General features: G+C 35.3%; 2 protein-coding genes across 2 annotated transcripts in view; one reads left to right on the top strand and one right to left on the bottom strand.

The window, feature by feature from the left end:
* The window catches only part of LOC136765490 (carbohydrate sulfotransferase 9-like), a 98,954-nt gene that overhangs the window by 12,086 nt on the left and 71,113 nt on the right, over positions 1-15,755 (top strand). The gene's annotated exons all lie outside the window — the stretch shown is intronic.
* Positions 12,037-13,729, bottom strand: LOC136712349 (E3 SUMO-protein ligase ZBED1). Its single transcript, XM_066688883.1, has 3 exons — positions 13,261-13,729; positions 12,529-13,157; positions 12,037-12,429 (listed from the first exon to the last, which is right to left on the bottom strand). The coding sequence occupies exons 1-3, from the start codon at positions 13,727-13,729 to the stop codon at positions 12,037-12,039; spliced, it is 1,491 nt and encodes a 496-aa protein (XP_066544980.1).

Raw genomic sequence — 15,755 nt, 5'->3', positions numbered from 1 at the left:
CTGTTTTTCTATAATTTTAAATAAGTTGCTTTCAGTATTTTCTTCAGTCATCATTTTGAATGGACATTTAAGCTGAATTTACATGAACAACACTTAAATAAATTGCAAAACTCTATCATAGCGACACATAGTTTTTACATTTTTTAAACTCATCCTACACAAAACAGTTTGAAATGTACTGGAATTATCATTACATTCTTGGAATCCGTGTTTTGACCTACTACCCCTGTCATATGCATCTTTGTACATCAATGTAAGCAATAAAATATATATATATATATATTTGATTACATCATTTTTTAATGATTTAATATTATAATAAGGAGAACTGGATGCATTCTGAATGACATTATTTCTAATTTTACAAAAAGAAAATGTAGTGACAAAGTGGGTTGCATGTGCAGAAACATTGTAGTAAATACATATTGCATCTTGAAAGTTTTTGTTCAAAAGCTGTCAAAGTAGTTTTGAATTACAGGTAGATAAAATGTCATTTTAGGAAGCTCTCCTGTTAATTCAGTTATTAAAAAACGTTTAGTTTTAGCAATGGTAGATTGTTTAAAAAATGTTTTAAGAAATATATATATATATATAATTTCTTAAAACATTTTTTAAACAATCATATATATATATATATATATATATATTAAAGCATTATGGACTATGATTAAATCCTACCATCCATATTTTACTTTCAGCTACCTGCATGTGAAGAAATGTCTACTGATTTCATGACACAGTTTCTAAATCCAATTACCATCTCGGTGTCATGAATCCAAAGTCAGTGTTTCTTTCCATACTGATACTGGGAGTTTTTGGCCTTCTCTGTTTCATGTATCTGCAAGCCAAAATTCAAGAGACTCATAAAGGTAGGATAATATTTAGCTATACCTTATTATATGTTGTGTGTTAATGCTTATTTTTCAATGACAAAGTGCACGAGAAAGTATTTTTCTGTCTGAAATGTTGCATCCAAAGAAATGACATATAGTAGGATTACCCGTGTGTGTATGTGTATATATATATATAAATATATATAATTCAAGACACATAATAGCATGTCATTGTTATTGAAAAATTAACATGTTTAAACAGGACTGAAGCTATTGTGTTCAATATTAATTTTAGCAGGAACACTGAATTAGAACGCACACAAGACATCTCTCCAGTGTAGGTCAAGCAATTGTAAGGTTGAAATGGAATTGATCCATACACTAAGGCACATTTTCATAATGTAGTATAGTTCACAAACGATAGGTGTAAAAAAATATGGAAACAATTATTTTATAGTCACAATCAACCAAATGTAAGTAAGAGTGTATACTGTATTTTAAATGGTCTGGAATTTTTATATAATTTACTTTTTCACTTCTGTTTTGAAATTACTAGTTAATCTTACAAAATGCAACATATATTCATCATAAAATACATAGTTATATATTTGTAATAAAATTAAACATTAAGCACTAATTCATAAGGATACTTCAGACAAACATCAAAGGTTTGGCTTCTGAATGTAAAATGGTAATAAGAATGCAGTGAGTGAAACATTCATTGTCATTCTTACTGGTGTGAGTGTGTTCCACATTCATGGATTTTGTTGTGTTACAACCTGAAATGCTGATGCATTTAAATATGATTTTGTTCCCCCATTGATTTACCCAACCTACTCCACATTTTTTATGTTTAACCTTCAATAAGTTCAGGTACAATTGCCTTCAATTGCCAAAATTCACACAATAAGTTGAATGGAGCCCATCTATGTGCAATAAAAATGCTGCACATGATTTCAGATTAAATACACCTGTCTCTGTAAGGTTCCACAGGTGGGTAGTGCATTCAAAACAAAGATACTACCATGAAGACTTTCAGAAGAACTCCGGGATAAAGCTGTGGAAAGGCACATATCAGGTGAAGGGTATAGAAAGAATTCAGAGGCACTGAATATCCCTTAAAGCACAGTCAATTTGACCATTAAGAAGTGGAAGGTATACAGCACCACCTAGAATCTGCTTAGAGCAGGCCACCCGCCCCAACTGAGCATCCATGTAAGAAGGGCATTGGTCAGAGAAGCCACCAAGAGGCCAATGACAACATCTGCATTCCATGGATGAGATTGGAAAAAACTGTCCATGTCTCCACAATAGCTCAGGTAATCCCTAAATCTGGCCTGTATGGAAGTGTGGCAAGAAGGAAGCTATTTCTTAAAAAAGCTCATGTAAAATCCTGCTTGGAATTTACAGAAAGATGTGGTAATGGATTTGGTGGTCTGATTAAACAAAAAATGGAACTATTTTATCTAAAAGCAAAGCTTTATGTCTGGCATTAACTGAACACAGTACATCACCCAGATAACACCATTCCTACTGTGAAGCATGTTGGTGGCAGAATCGTGTTATGGGGGTGCTTTGCATCAGCAGACACTGGGAAGCTTGTCAGTGTAGAGGGCAAAATGGATGGATCTAAATATAGGCAAATCCTTGAGGAAAACCTGCTTCAGACTGTAAAAGATCTAAGACTGGGACGGACATTTACCTTTCAGCAGGACAATGGCTTAAAAACAAGAAAGTGAATGTCCTACAGTGGCCCAGTCCAAACTCTAATCTGATTAAGAATCTGTGGCAAGACTTGAAGATTGCTGTCAAGCAATGATCCCCATTTAACTTGACAGAGCTTGAAAATTTTTGCTAAGAAGAATGGACAAATATTGCACAAACTGCACACCTGGTAGAGACTTACCCCAAGAGACTCACAGCTGTAATTGCTGCCAAAGGTGGTTCTACAAAATATATTGAAATATTGACCCAGCGGGGGGTGGGGGGTTGAATACTTCACTAACCAAGACATTTATTTTTCATTAACTGTTCTTTCAGAATAAAAATTATTTTCACCGCTTCAAAGTGTTGAGTAGGTTGTATAAATCAAAGGACAACAAATCCCTTTGGTTAGGTTGTGACACAACAAAATGTGAAAAATTTCAAGGAGGATGAATACTTCCGTTTGTGTGTGTGTGTGTGTTTAGTAATTCATTATAAAATATATATTATAATGAATCAGCCTTTGATGATCCTCTTTCCTACTGTTTTGATTTTCTTGTGCATGTCCAACAAAATAAACAATAATACATTTACCACATTTTGAACTTTTTATGAATCTACAGCAGATGTTAATGTTTTATGTATGTGTGAAGTCAGAGTGTCCAGATGTGGCCAGAAACCTTAAAATAGGGACAACTCACTTGTGGCAATCCCTCAAATTACCCCAATTGTGCAGTCTCCCATGTGAAGTCACAGCAGTGGCTTTGCAGTTAGTCTGGTTTCGCAAGAGACTGTAGATAGAGATATATATTTACTTATTCGTAATTTAAACTCAATCTTTATTGAAATCTAATGTGTATAACCTTTTTGTGAGTAATTAAATATAGATTATTAGAAAGAATGAACAGGTTCTTTAGATTGTATGTAAATAAACTCCCATCTATCAGTGATAGAAACATTTTCTTTGAAACAATTTTCTATTAAGTAAATAATTAAAAATTACTGAATGGGTATTTATTCTCATAACAGTATTTTAATTGTAAGTTAGGAAGCTTTTGTAGTTTTCCATTATTAAATTGCACACAAAGTAAGCTTTGATGTAAATATCAAATGTTGAAAGCGTTTTTATTTTTCCACTGAGGATTATTTAATTCTGTTGAATTAGCTTCTTTTAAGTTTTTTAAATAAAATATAGATTTCACACACCCCTAATGACAATGCCTCAATGCATACAGTATATTTCAAAGAATCAGGAAAGATTGTGTTTTGCTCAATGTTGCCGTCTGCCTAGAAAAATCAGGACAATTTTTTGTATTGGCCTGTACATTTAGGTAAATATTTTGCTGTGCAGTTCTGAATTGGAAAGTGAAACTGACTGCTCTTAAGTAACTACTCAATAGGTGGTAATTTTCAGAAACTGTATTTTTAAATGTCCATGTCTACCTACTAATTTAGAAGAGAATGAGTCCAATGAACTTTCATGTTCATGTTACCATGACTTCTCCAGCACTTTTAATTATGTGAGATTTTTTTGATATTGATATTGATTTTTCTTAATGTATGAATACACTGAGAACATGTATGTTTGTGTATAACATCTTGAAACATCTGTATATCTTAATATATGACAATCTATATCCAAATGGAATAAACACAATATGATAGTCCAGGTTGTATTTTCATGCTAGAATAACTGCACTTCAGCCGTAAGGCATGGTGTTTTACTGTGCCCTTGGGCATGTTTTATTGCTTATTTAGTTTCGATCCTGCTCATACTGTATGCTGTTATAGGAGCAATATATATTTTTTCAATTGAATAGATTGTCTGAAATAGGCCTGGAATAAATCACAACTTTTTGCTCACCCCACTAATTGCGGATTCTAAAAATGTCACTTGATAGTGGCTTTCTGTTTGCCAGAGGCCTCTTACATCTACCCATTGGGAAGCCACCATCGAATGAGTGTAGAATCTGTTCATGTAGTATAGGCTGTAATCCTGTATATAGTACACACTTCTATTTATTTAGTGTGAAACCTTGCAGAACAAAATATAATTCATGGAATAAAGTAAACCTGTTATTTACAACAGAACTGCATTTTGTGGCATTCAGTCCTGACAAAAGTCTGTGCTATACCTGCATGGAAAAACTATATAATAGTTATTACAATTGTGATTTACTACTTGGATTTTTCAAGTGTTTTATTTTCTGAAGCATTTTTTAAGTCATACCATGTCTACAGAATATTGTGGTGCACGCCAAGACAGCAGTTGATAGAAGTAGCAGTCATAGTTGTACTAGAACAGAATTTGAATATTGCTACAGACAATATTTATACTTTGGAAGTTATTTTCATATTGGGCAACTGCACTAGGTTTTATTTTTTAATAGATTTTTTTTTACTTTAAAGTAGAGGCCTTTGTTTATTTCGTCCATGTCAAACTGTCCATGTATCATATATGTGTGAAGGACAGAATTCGCATAAACTATTATGTATATGAAAGTATATTAAGCTTCCCAGGAGAAATGTAAACATAATATATTTTCTTCTACTCAAAATGTGCTTCAATTTTAGCACATATTATAGGCAATATGTCACACAGGGTAGACAGTATATCATGGTCTACTTTGCTAATGTGCCACAAATGTATGCTTTTTTCAAAGTCTTGAACTCCTCTCCTTCCATCTTTTCTTATATTATATCAGTTGGGTTAACAAAAGGTGACTGAATGTCAGTACATTGAATTCAAGGAGTGTTGTTTGTCTTTATAATTTAAATAGTTTGACTATTTGTTACTATTGAAAATTGGAATGATATTGCTTGTTATAAAAACCTTTTAATTTGTACTATGTTTCCCTGTTTGTGCATTAATCTGTAATGAGGGTTAATATGACAATCAGATGCTTATTTTGTTATCTGACATAGCTGAATTTTGAATTTTCATTAGGAGCAGGTTGCTCTAAAAGTAACATATTTATGGGTTTACAAGTTAATGGTAATCCATGGCATTTTCTTATTGGATTCAATATATTTTAGACAAACTGAATGAATGACCTTAATAAAAGCACAGGGCATAATACATAAAGGAAAGTAAAAGAGTATTGAACTAAGATACAGCAATGTAAATCATTGGGCCGTTTTCCTAAAAGTAAAGCTATTATGAAATAAAGGATTTCTAAAGGTAGTATAGAAATAAACAACATCAGAAATGATATCTGCAAGGACATCCGTCTTAATTCCCTATACTCCATCTCAGATGGTTTTGGCAGTTTAATCTAAATCTATCAAGAAAAAACAAAAACAAAAATCCTCTTGTGCTATTGAAATCCATGTAGCTTATATCTGTCATAGAAAATTATACAAGATCATCTGTATTTTGATGCATAGCTTTCTTTTATTTACATTTTAAAATTATATATTTGCATAGTAGTCCTGTCGTGGGCCAATCAATTGCACCTACTTTTTAATAAAAAGGGAATTACACAATAGTGGTATTCATCATTTTCTCACTGTGCTTTGGCTGCATCTTTCAAGAAATGCATTGATATACAGAACCAAATCAATAATTTGACCTACCCCTGAATCAGATTACAATACCCCCTCACATTTTTATTCAATAGCAGTGTAAAGTGATTTCTGAGATCAAATTTAAATGATTAGGTACAATTTTGTATGTTAGAATTCATATGGAGGTCAATGTTTTGATTTGGTCTCTGCCTTAGTACAGTGAAAAATGTGTCACATTGTGCAGCACATACATTCATATATAACATCTAAAATTGTAAATTTCTTAAATACCAATGCAGATTAGAAAATCTTAAATTATAACAATATAAGTTACAATTTGTAATAAAAATAACAACAGTTTATGCTTATAAACAGCCATTCAAGTAATGCAGGTGTAACAAAAGTAACTTCAACCTCTGGTATTTTGGCTTGGAGTTAAAACAGGATCTTGACTGCTCAAGTCTTGTGCGATACAAGTATGCTTCCATTTCCATTCCATTTTAAAGCTTTATGAGAAAGTGATTGAACCTGTACTTGAAGACGCACTGTCTAAAGGTCTGAAGGTGTGTGCTGGCATCTCAGTCAAGGCTGTTGAAGTGTTTTTCAAATGCATATAAACTCAACCAATGAAGCTGTAGAGTCTCACTGAATTTTCTGAACACTAATGTATTTGTGAGCATTGTACGTTTGTGACCAAGGATGTACACGTGCAATTGAGAATAAGGAAATAACAGTTATTGCAGAAAAGGAAAAGTCTTTAAATCATTTTTACTGAAAATGTCAGGTCATTCTTTTTCCATGAGGCTAAAAGCACTAAAATAAGAAGGTACCTGACAAGATGATTGAATGTAATAGGTTTCTTTTGGAGATTCAATAGACATATAAAATAAAATCATTGGAAAACTTGAGATATTTATAAGATATCATAATTGTACAGCCTTTTTGTTTAATCTTGACTAAGAAAAATAGCTTTAATATTGATTCTCAAGGGCAGATTGAATGGTAAAGCAGAGCTATCCTAAGACTCCCACCAAGACTCAGTCCTCAATTATAATTTGTGCAGAAGACCACATCATCTTGCAGATGCATTCAGAAGGAAGCTGTATGTCATTTTTTGGTCTATAAAATGCCAGAAGACTTTTCTAAGTAAACAGTATTATGTATTATGCCTTTCATAAAAAAATATATTGTCATGTAATGCATTTCACTGTTGTAACCAGCAATATTTCATATTGGGATGTAATGGTCCTGCATTCATAACTGCTTGTGTTTAATCTTATGTTGTTTTTGAACTGTATACTGTTTTCGTGACTTCAGCCCGCACCTTCTTTGCACACTGCTTGTCCAAAGCGCGGACATTAGTCATCCCCACAACGGTAGGACTCTAATTCAGCTCTGGCAAGCTATAGGGGTCACCGATATGCGACAAGCAACCAATTCTGGTTACAGCTGGCCATGACAAAGCCCATATTTGAACCAGTTTAAACCTGTGCTTTATCAGTAGAGCCAATTGAGAGCCCAATATATATTTTTATTTGTATTTTGTGTGTGCTGCAGGCTCTTGTGCACAGTGTACTGATGAAGAAAATGGTTTACACAATGTTACTTAAAATATGTCACTTGTTTACAGGTTGTGCAACCAGAAACAAATACTGTCCTTTGGGATATTCTACCTTTTTAATATTATTTTTTACTGCTTTAAACAGAATGTAGAGAGTTAAATAATTATTCAAAATATGACTAATTTCAATTTTGCTAGGTGGTTTTGATATCTAAATGTATAACTTTTTTCAAATTAATTTATTTACATTATACCATTCAGAGGAACTTTCTGTAGAAAAAAATTGTAAAAATGGTCACAGTTACTGACTAACAGCCAGAATTGATAACTATAATGTGTGACTCTAATAAGTGACATGTCCAAGTGGACAGTGCTGTTCATACTTCACCCCAAACATGCTGAGATGTATAACAATATTACACACTCCTTGCAAGTTTCCCAGTATGTAGGCTAGATATGGGCAGATACTATAAGCATAATAACTTCTTTTAGGTCTTGAAATGATTATGTATTATATATATATATTTCCTTCTCCAAAATGATTTTATATTCACAATCCTGAAAGCATTGAAGACATGAAATATAATATAATTTGTATTGCATAATGCTTTTACAAGGAAAGAACATTATATTTTACAGAAATTACTTCAATGAAGCATGAAAGCAAAAAAAAAAAAAAAAAAACATTAAATATTCCCTAAGATGGAAATGTATCAGTTGGAGCATAAAAAAAATGAAAATCAATTCTGTCTTTATACTAATAATAAGTGTAATATACGAAGTGTGCAGTGGCAAGTCAGAAATACGGATGTTTCACGTTATTTCATACGGATTAAAAATAATCGCTAATACACTGCCAATGAGTAAATTTTGGTTGTCTATCCTGGATACAGCACACAGTTTATAAGTGTCATAGCTGTCAGCATCTTGTCATTCTGTCAAACTGCAGCTGAATCTCTGAGAGTGGTTTTCAGTTTCAAAGCTGTAGCTTTTATTCTGTCTAGTTATGTTGACAGGGCATTTATGAGGATCAGCGGGATGTCCGTGTGATACGTCCTCGATGCGAGCCAGTCCATAGAAGACAGTAGGACCCTCTGTCAGGATGCGATGAAGGTGGAATAAGCATCCTTTATGCTAGTCATACTTTCTGTAATGACATCCAGGAACATTAGGTGCATTAAATGAATGCATTGGAGCAACATGCTTGGTCTTTTGACAACTGTTTTGTAATGTGTGTAGTTATTGTGTGCATAGTTTATACTGCCACTTCATCAGTGTAACTTATCTCATGTCATGTTTTTTCTAAATCTATTTTGGAAATATCCAAATAGCTAAAATTTCTAAATACTTAATTTAAATGCTTAAAAATGCTTTGGCTAGTGGTCTGTTTTAAAATCCCATTACAGGATTACTTACATCATGACTTTTATGCAATAGTGTGAGAACCATGCTATTACAAGGTGAAAACATTCAAATTCAGAGTTCCTTTGTGCATCAAAAATGTTCATTATTCTATTTTATGGACCAAAAAGCAGACACAAAGCATTAAACCTTAGCTTAATATGACATGGAGGCATTAGAGTGCTGTGTTCTGAATGGAAAATCGAAGCATAACATTGATACACAAGGAAACTGAAGTTGTGAAATATGGTCTGCTGTAACCACTAAGACCAGAAATGGCTGATTTAGTGTTTACTAAATTCAAGCCAGTACAAATAGAAACACTTAAGTTGCATGATGAATTACATAATTCTAAAATTAAATGTTAATGTTTTTCTTAGAACATATGTATTAGAGCCATCTGTTCTTAAAAAAATAAAATAAAAATAAAAACAATGTTTGCCTCTGATATCTGTCAATAGAGGGCACCACTGTCACCACCTCATTATGACAAAACATCATAGTATTGTATTCCACTGATAATTGGCAAACTCTCTCAAAATTCTCTATATTATTGTATATCTTCACTATATGAATAGTTTGGTTGTAGAAGGAATATTCTTACTAGTTTACAGTTTTTCATTGGAACAAGTGATGTTCTTAAATTAATGTTCTTAATTTTAATTGACAAGACAAACAACTCTTGACACTAGTCTAATGTGAAAAAAACGGTGTTAGACAATCTTTATAATGAAAGCTACTGTGATTCTGTTTTTGCCAAAGAGGAGAGAACCCCTGCTGGGTCCCCTGTACAACACATATGGACTAGACTATGTCACAGTTCATGGGAACTGTAGCTTCATATGATCAGTATTGTTACTATAAATATAACTGTTTTGAAAGCCTTATATTTTATAGATATTTAATTTGAAACCTGCTCTTTTATTGAATGTAGATGATGAATGCCTATAGGGATTTCGGAATGATGATCAAATTATATATATATTTCTACTGCACAAATCCAAACTACCCTAGTACAAAATGCAGATCAGCAAGCTGATACCTCCATCCCAATTACTTGCTTCATACATATCTCTATAGAGTCAGGAGCACTTTAACCACATAAAATATTATGAAGCAACCTAAATAGCCTCTCAGTGATAGGAGCCATAATCATAATTAAAATGTAATGGCCATTGAAAGAGATGGGAATGTTAAACTTTGAAAACATTGAGTGGTACTAAGTGAAGGGATGGAATAATGCAAGCTGACAGACTGTGAAAGATTTTTATTTAGCAGGATCGGTACTGGTTTGCCCAAAGGCAAATGAGATGAAAATAAAGGCAGCACCTGTGTCTCACTGACAAATGTATCTCAGCATAAAAGTGTGAAGTGTCTTGCAAATGAATGGTCCTTATTGCATCTTTACAAACTGTTTTTATACATTGTATACAGTACTTACCCTAGTTGGGTAGTAAGTAGAATGCACAACAAGAAAAAGCTAAAAAAAAATAAAAACAGAAAACAATTCCTAGGGATGAGACTGTATGTGCAACTATGTTTTTCAGTATAGTTTGTGTATGGCAAGCCGACTTATCATTTAGAGATATCTTTAATTAATTTAGAGAGATATTTAATTCATTTAAAGATATCTTCTTATATTTAAGATCTCTTTAAATGCTTTACAAATATGTGCAAATATTTCAAGATATCTCTAAATCATTTAAATAGATCTGCAAGTAATTTAGAGATCTGCAAATTACTTCCTATATGTAGCCCAAGATTATCAATTCCTGTTCACTTGTTCATTAATTTCTATGAGGCCTGAAGCTCCCATGAGAAAGGTACCATGAAATGTCCCTGTCAGGACTCAAACATAAGTTCATTCTGATTGGCCGTGAGGAACTGAATTACCATTGGCTCTCATTCACGCCCTGCTATTGGCTGCACCTTCTGTTTTAAATGTTTTTGGTGGATTCTGCTACATCATTAGACTGCAAGTGGGTAGACGAAGATTATAAACTTTCGTTTTAGACAAAAGTAGTTAATTATATACATTTGTAATCATGCTAAAATCACTAGCATGAGTACACACACACCAACATACACTTTGTATATTATCCTTCCTTAAACTACATCGAATATTACTGCTTTAATACTGAATGTAAAATTAATTTTAAAAACCCATGTGACATCTAAGTCAGAGTAAAGTTAAAATTAGAAACATAAAACCGTTTACAAACAAGAGGCCATTGGACCCACTGTTTGCTCATTGGTGTCCACCAATAATTTAATGATACGAGGGTCAAATAAATTAAAGGAGAATGCATTTTTTTAAGAGTTGGACCAAATAAACATTACAGAAACACAAATGTATAACAGTATCCCTGTCAGGACAAAGTGTGTTACAATATCCCTGTCAGGACAAAGTGGGTTACAATATCCCTGCTAGGACAATGCATAATACTATAACGATAAATAGTTACAGATATAGATGTGTGTGTATGTACACACACTACATGATACACACACATACATATATTGTGTTTGATTTAGTTTATATTTGATTTAGTATTGCACACCATTTACATTGTCCATAGCGGCTTTGGGAGGAAAATGGAAGAACAGGAGAAAACACAGGGAGAACATGCAGACTCCACACAGACATTTACAAGTAATGCTAAACACTAGGGCTGAATGATTTTGGAAAATAAGCTAATTGTGATTTTTTTACCAATATTGCGTTAGCGATTTTAATATGCAATTATTTTTTAAGCTCTTTATCTTCTGTATTATTCAACAAAGATGAGCAATAAATAACTGTAAAAATAAAAAAAGGAAAAAATAAAATAAACAACAAATATCTGCCTGTACCTCTTTGAAAGTATTTTGGTAAATCAAAGTTAAATGTAATATAAACATGTGCATTGTACTTTTTAATTAAATCTTAAAAGAAAAAGAAACACTGTCTGAACATATCTGATCCAGTCAGTATCAGAAACAGTATGGCACTGCCAGCCATAGTGATCCTACTGTATGGTTCTCAGTAGCTCACAGGTTTTTTGCGAGGAAAACCAGCATATCGACTTTTGCTGGTTTTAAAGACAAGCGAGTGCAAGTCACTATATTCCCTCCGGTGCTAAACAGATGCTCTGAGGGGGAACTTGTGGCTGGTACACAAAGATACTTGCGGGCTATCTTGCACAGTTTTGGAAAGTTGATCTTGTGCACCTTCCACCAGGCCAAGGGATCGTCCTCTCCATCAATGACAGGGGTCAACAGGTAACTGTTTAACTCTGCTTCCACAACATCTTCAAGTTGCACAGGCAACGCAGAAGAGGCCACACTGGTTTTGAAAAGGCTGCCAAGAGACTTCTTTGCCTTTTCCCCGGAGGTCTGTGCACTTTGAGGCTTCTGTATGGTTTCAGTACGAGATCTCTTCTCCTGCCAGATGGAAAAAAAATCACATTAGTTGTGCAGTTGAATTACATATAAATATGTATGTTTGTGGAAGTATCATTCAAGGACATAATTATTATTAACCTGGTTATATGTACATCTTGCTGATTCTTGCATTTCCGTCTTCAGTCGGGTCTTAATGGCAGGGATGTTGTCTGCGCTGAAGAACCTAGGGTCCATGAATGACACAGCATCCAAAAGCTCCTGGGTGTAGGGGCCACTATATTTGTCATTGAGATATGCCAGGACCTTGGTTTTAATCGAACTAGTCAGGTCAGTGTCCTCAGCATCTTCAGCCAGGACTGATGTGGCCAGAAGGTGGACAACTGGCTTGAGGTAAGAGATGCTCACATACTCCTCTCCAGAAAGAGCATCTGTAAATTCTAGGAGAGAATGCAGTGCCTTCTGACAAGACTCCAACACTTCAATATCCTGCCAGGTTGGGATGAGGGAGCGTGCATATCGGTCACCTGACAATACATGGGATATAGCTTTGGCCTGTTCCAGTACACTGGCAATCATCTTTTCTTTGGTTCCCCATCCTGTTGGGCACTCAGTTATGAGGGTGTGCTCAGGAAGTTTGAGCTCCCTCTGTGCCTCAGTTATTGCTGCCTTCTTCTTCAAACTGTGGGAGAAGTGCTGCACCAGCTTCTTGCACAGCCCTATTGCTCTTGACACTGATGATGACACTCTGTCATCTTTGATCGCATTTTCTGGAAAAATAAATACATAAAAATTGTGTAATTAATACAATTTGAGTTGTGTGATACAAGGCTATCACTATTAACACACACAGTCATACACACACAAACTTACCAATGGCAAGATGTAACCTGTGCCCGAAACACTGGAGCCTGGTCCATTCATTAAGCTGTGCTGCCTTCACCATATTTGCTGCGTTATACGTCGTAATGCAGACAAGTTTCTCTTTGTGGAGATCCCAGCTGGCAAGCCCCTCTCTCAGGCCGGCTGCAATATTTTCCTCGGTGTGGTCGTCTGGGAAGTAGGCAGTTTGAAGGCAGTGAGCTTTGAGGTCGAAGTCTTCAGTAATAAAATGCACCGTAAGACTCTGATAGGACTCCGCTGTACGGCTTGACCACATGTCACTTGTAGCAGCGAAAAACTCCTTTGTTTTCAGCTCCTCCGCAACTCTCTGTTTGCATTTTTTGTGTAGCTCCAGTATGGCGACCTGGCTAAAATATATGCGGGAGAGCATGCTGTACCACTTATCCAGTGTATTTATCAAAGTCGTGAACCCAGGCTTGGTCACCGTACTGAGGGGCATCATATCTTTCGCGATGAACTGCTGCTTACTGCTATGTTACTGCTTGAGTAATTTCCATGTGCCGTTTTGAAGTATGTGAATATAGAGTTAGGCTTTGAAACATTTCGGTCAGTGATCCCTGTCGGGTGGTATTTGGCTTATTTGACACACTGGTGTTCGGCATTTTAGCCATGCAACTACCGTACATGGCTTTGTGTTGTTTTTTTTAAGTGCTGAATCAGGTTAGTAGTGTTGCTCCGTGAGAAAGCAACGTTAGCAAGGCAGGTTTTGCACAATACTTGACACTGTGCAGCATCTTCTTTTTTAAAGCCACAATATTCCCACACAACTGCCTTGTGGGGGGGGGGGTGTATTTTGATAGAGCATTCTAGCCCTGAGTTGGAGCTCTGATCTAAAGAAGACTTCTCCCCCAAATCGGCCCATGAACTGTTCTACGTCAAAGTGACAGATTTGGGAGTCGGCTCACCTAGAATGGGCCAAATGGCTTAGAATCCCTGCTGTGAAAATGTCTGGGGAATATGGCATGGAGGTAATAAAACCCTTTGAAGCAGGTGAGAGCCGAAATCCCGAAACAGAGCTACAAACCCAGGCCAACTGGGATTTCAAAAAGATGGCATGGACTGACATCAGGCATAAATCGAGTCTCCTCCAATAGGAGACTGGGGGCTGAAACCGGAGTCCAACCTCGCACACTCAAGAACCAATCGCCTATGACCTAAAAGGACATAACAAGGTAACGCACAGCACTTTCTCTCGCTCTCTCACCTGAACGGGTAACTTGCTGCCACAACTCAACTTGTAGCTCTGTTGCCAGAACCGGAACTGGAAACTAACTAAGTCTTTACCGGCAACAGAAGAGTTTAACTGGGAGAAGGAGATTGATCTGTATGAAGAAGAACTTTATTAAGTAAAGAACTTTAGAAACTGCGCCTGCCCGCCTGTGCCCACCTGATCAGTGGAGTTCATACAGCTGGACAATTGACTAAGTCGACTGTAATACAGAAGTGTTCAATCATTTAAATAGCTGTTGAGTCTTAAGAAACTTGACCCTTGGAAACGAAGGGGCCCTGCTTTCCTCAAAGACTTTGTCTTCAAGTAACTATGGTGGAAAACCCTGCTTGCTAAGAGGACATCCTGTGCACAACCTTGGAGCCTTCAAACCAGTGGAAAATCTGTTTGGAAAAGACTCTACTTTCGCGAAACCCCAACTCCCAGAAGCATCGACTCGGGAAGTTATTGGACAAAGCCGAACCGGACTGCCTTTGTTCCAAACCACACGGACCTCGTCCCACTCCGTGGAACCTCGTGCCATGTGCTTTTATCTGATCCCAAAGGCAGAGGGGCCTCTCTGCGATGAAGTTCAGATAAGTTTAACAGTTTGGAGTTTATTATTCATGACATTTGAGAAATCAATTAGAAATGTAATTCTGTGAGTCATAAACTTTACAATGGGTAATATAATTTAGTATTTTCTTAAATATAAATGAGTGCTGCATTAAACTGTTTTGTTTGACAATTTTAGAAATAAAACCTGTCAACGCCGAGAAATACCTTCTCATTCCTGTTTAACTGTTTAGTCTGAAATTGACACACGTTAATAGACACTAGATTATAGGTGGCCCTGCCTATCCTTAATCATTGAACAGTAATCAATTAGGGAGAATTGTGGTAGCAAGGAATGATAGAATCTTTCTCGGCACCCAAACGTAAATGAGACTGATATATATAACGAGAAGTTATTTGACATAAATACTAACCTGCATAGTTACATTTGATGTCCGACTAACAATACTAATGAGAGACTCACCTTCGTCTTACTAACCGGTATTGTAGTCAATGTGTTTGTAATTTTGTGTAACGTTTTGTGTGTCATCATATGCGATTCCATGTTCTTTGATTTGGTCATGGAAGTCATTTGTCTCTGATTTGTTGATCTTGTGTGAATTTGAATTAGTTTTTCCCTTTTTGTATAACTAGTGTAGTGCTACATTTTATCTTTGTTTTTAATACATTTGAGAATTTATAT

This window comes from Amia ocellicauda, chromosome 2 (assembly GCF_036373705.1).
Source record: "Amia ocellicauda isolate fAmiCal2 chromosome 2, fAmiCal2.hap1, whole genome shotgun sequence".
In the NCBI taxonomy this organism is placed as follows: domain Eukaryota; kingdom Metazoa; phylum Chordata; class Actinopteri; order Amiiformes; family Amiidae; genus Amia; species Amia ocellicauda.
Note: the sequence above shows the minus strand (reverse complement) of the source record. Positions and strands in the feature narration are given on the sequence as shown.

What these genes read in the sequence shown, in the direction of transcription:
- LOC136712349 (XM_066688883.1), bottom strand. Translation starts at nt 13,729, where the DNA reads ATGCCCCTCAGTACGGTGACCAAGCCTGGGTTCACGACTTTGATAAAT. An exon ending in CAGGTTACATCTTGCCATTG is followed by an intron (nt 13,158 to 13,260) that starts GTAAGTTTGTGT and finishes TTATTTTTCCAG; the next exon opens with AAAATGCGATCAAAGATGAC. An exon ending in CAAGATGTACATATAACCAG is followed by an intron (nt 12,430 to 12,528) that starts GTTAATAATAAT and finishes TCCATCTGGCAG; the next exon opens with GAGAAGAGATCTCGTACTGA.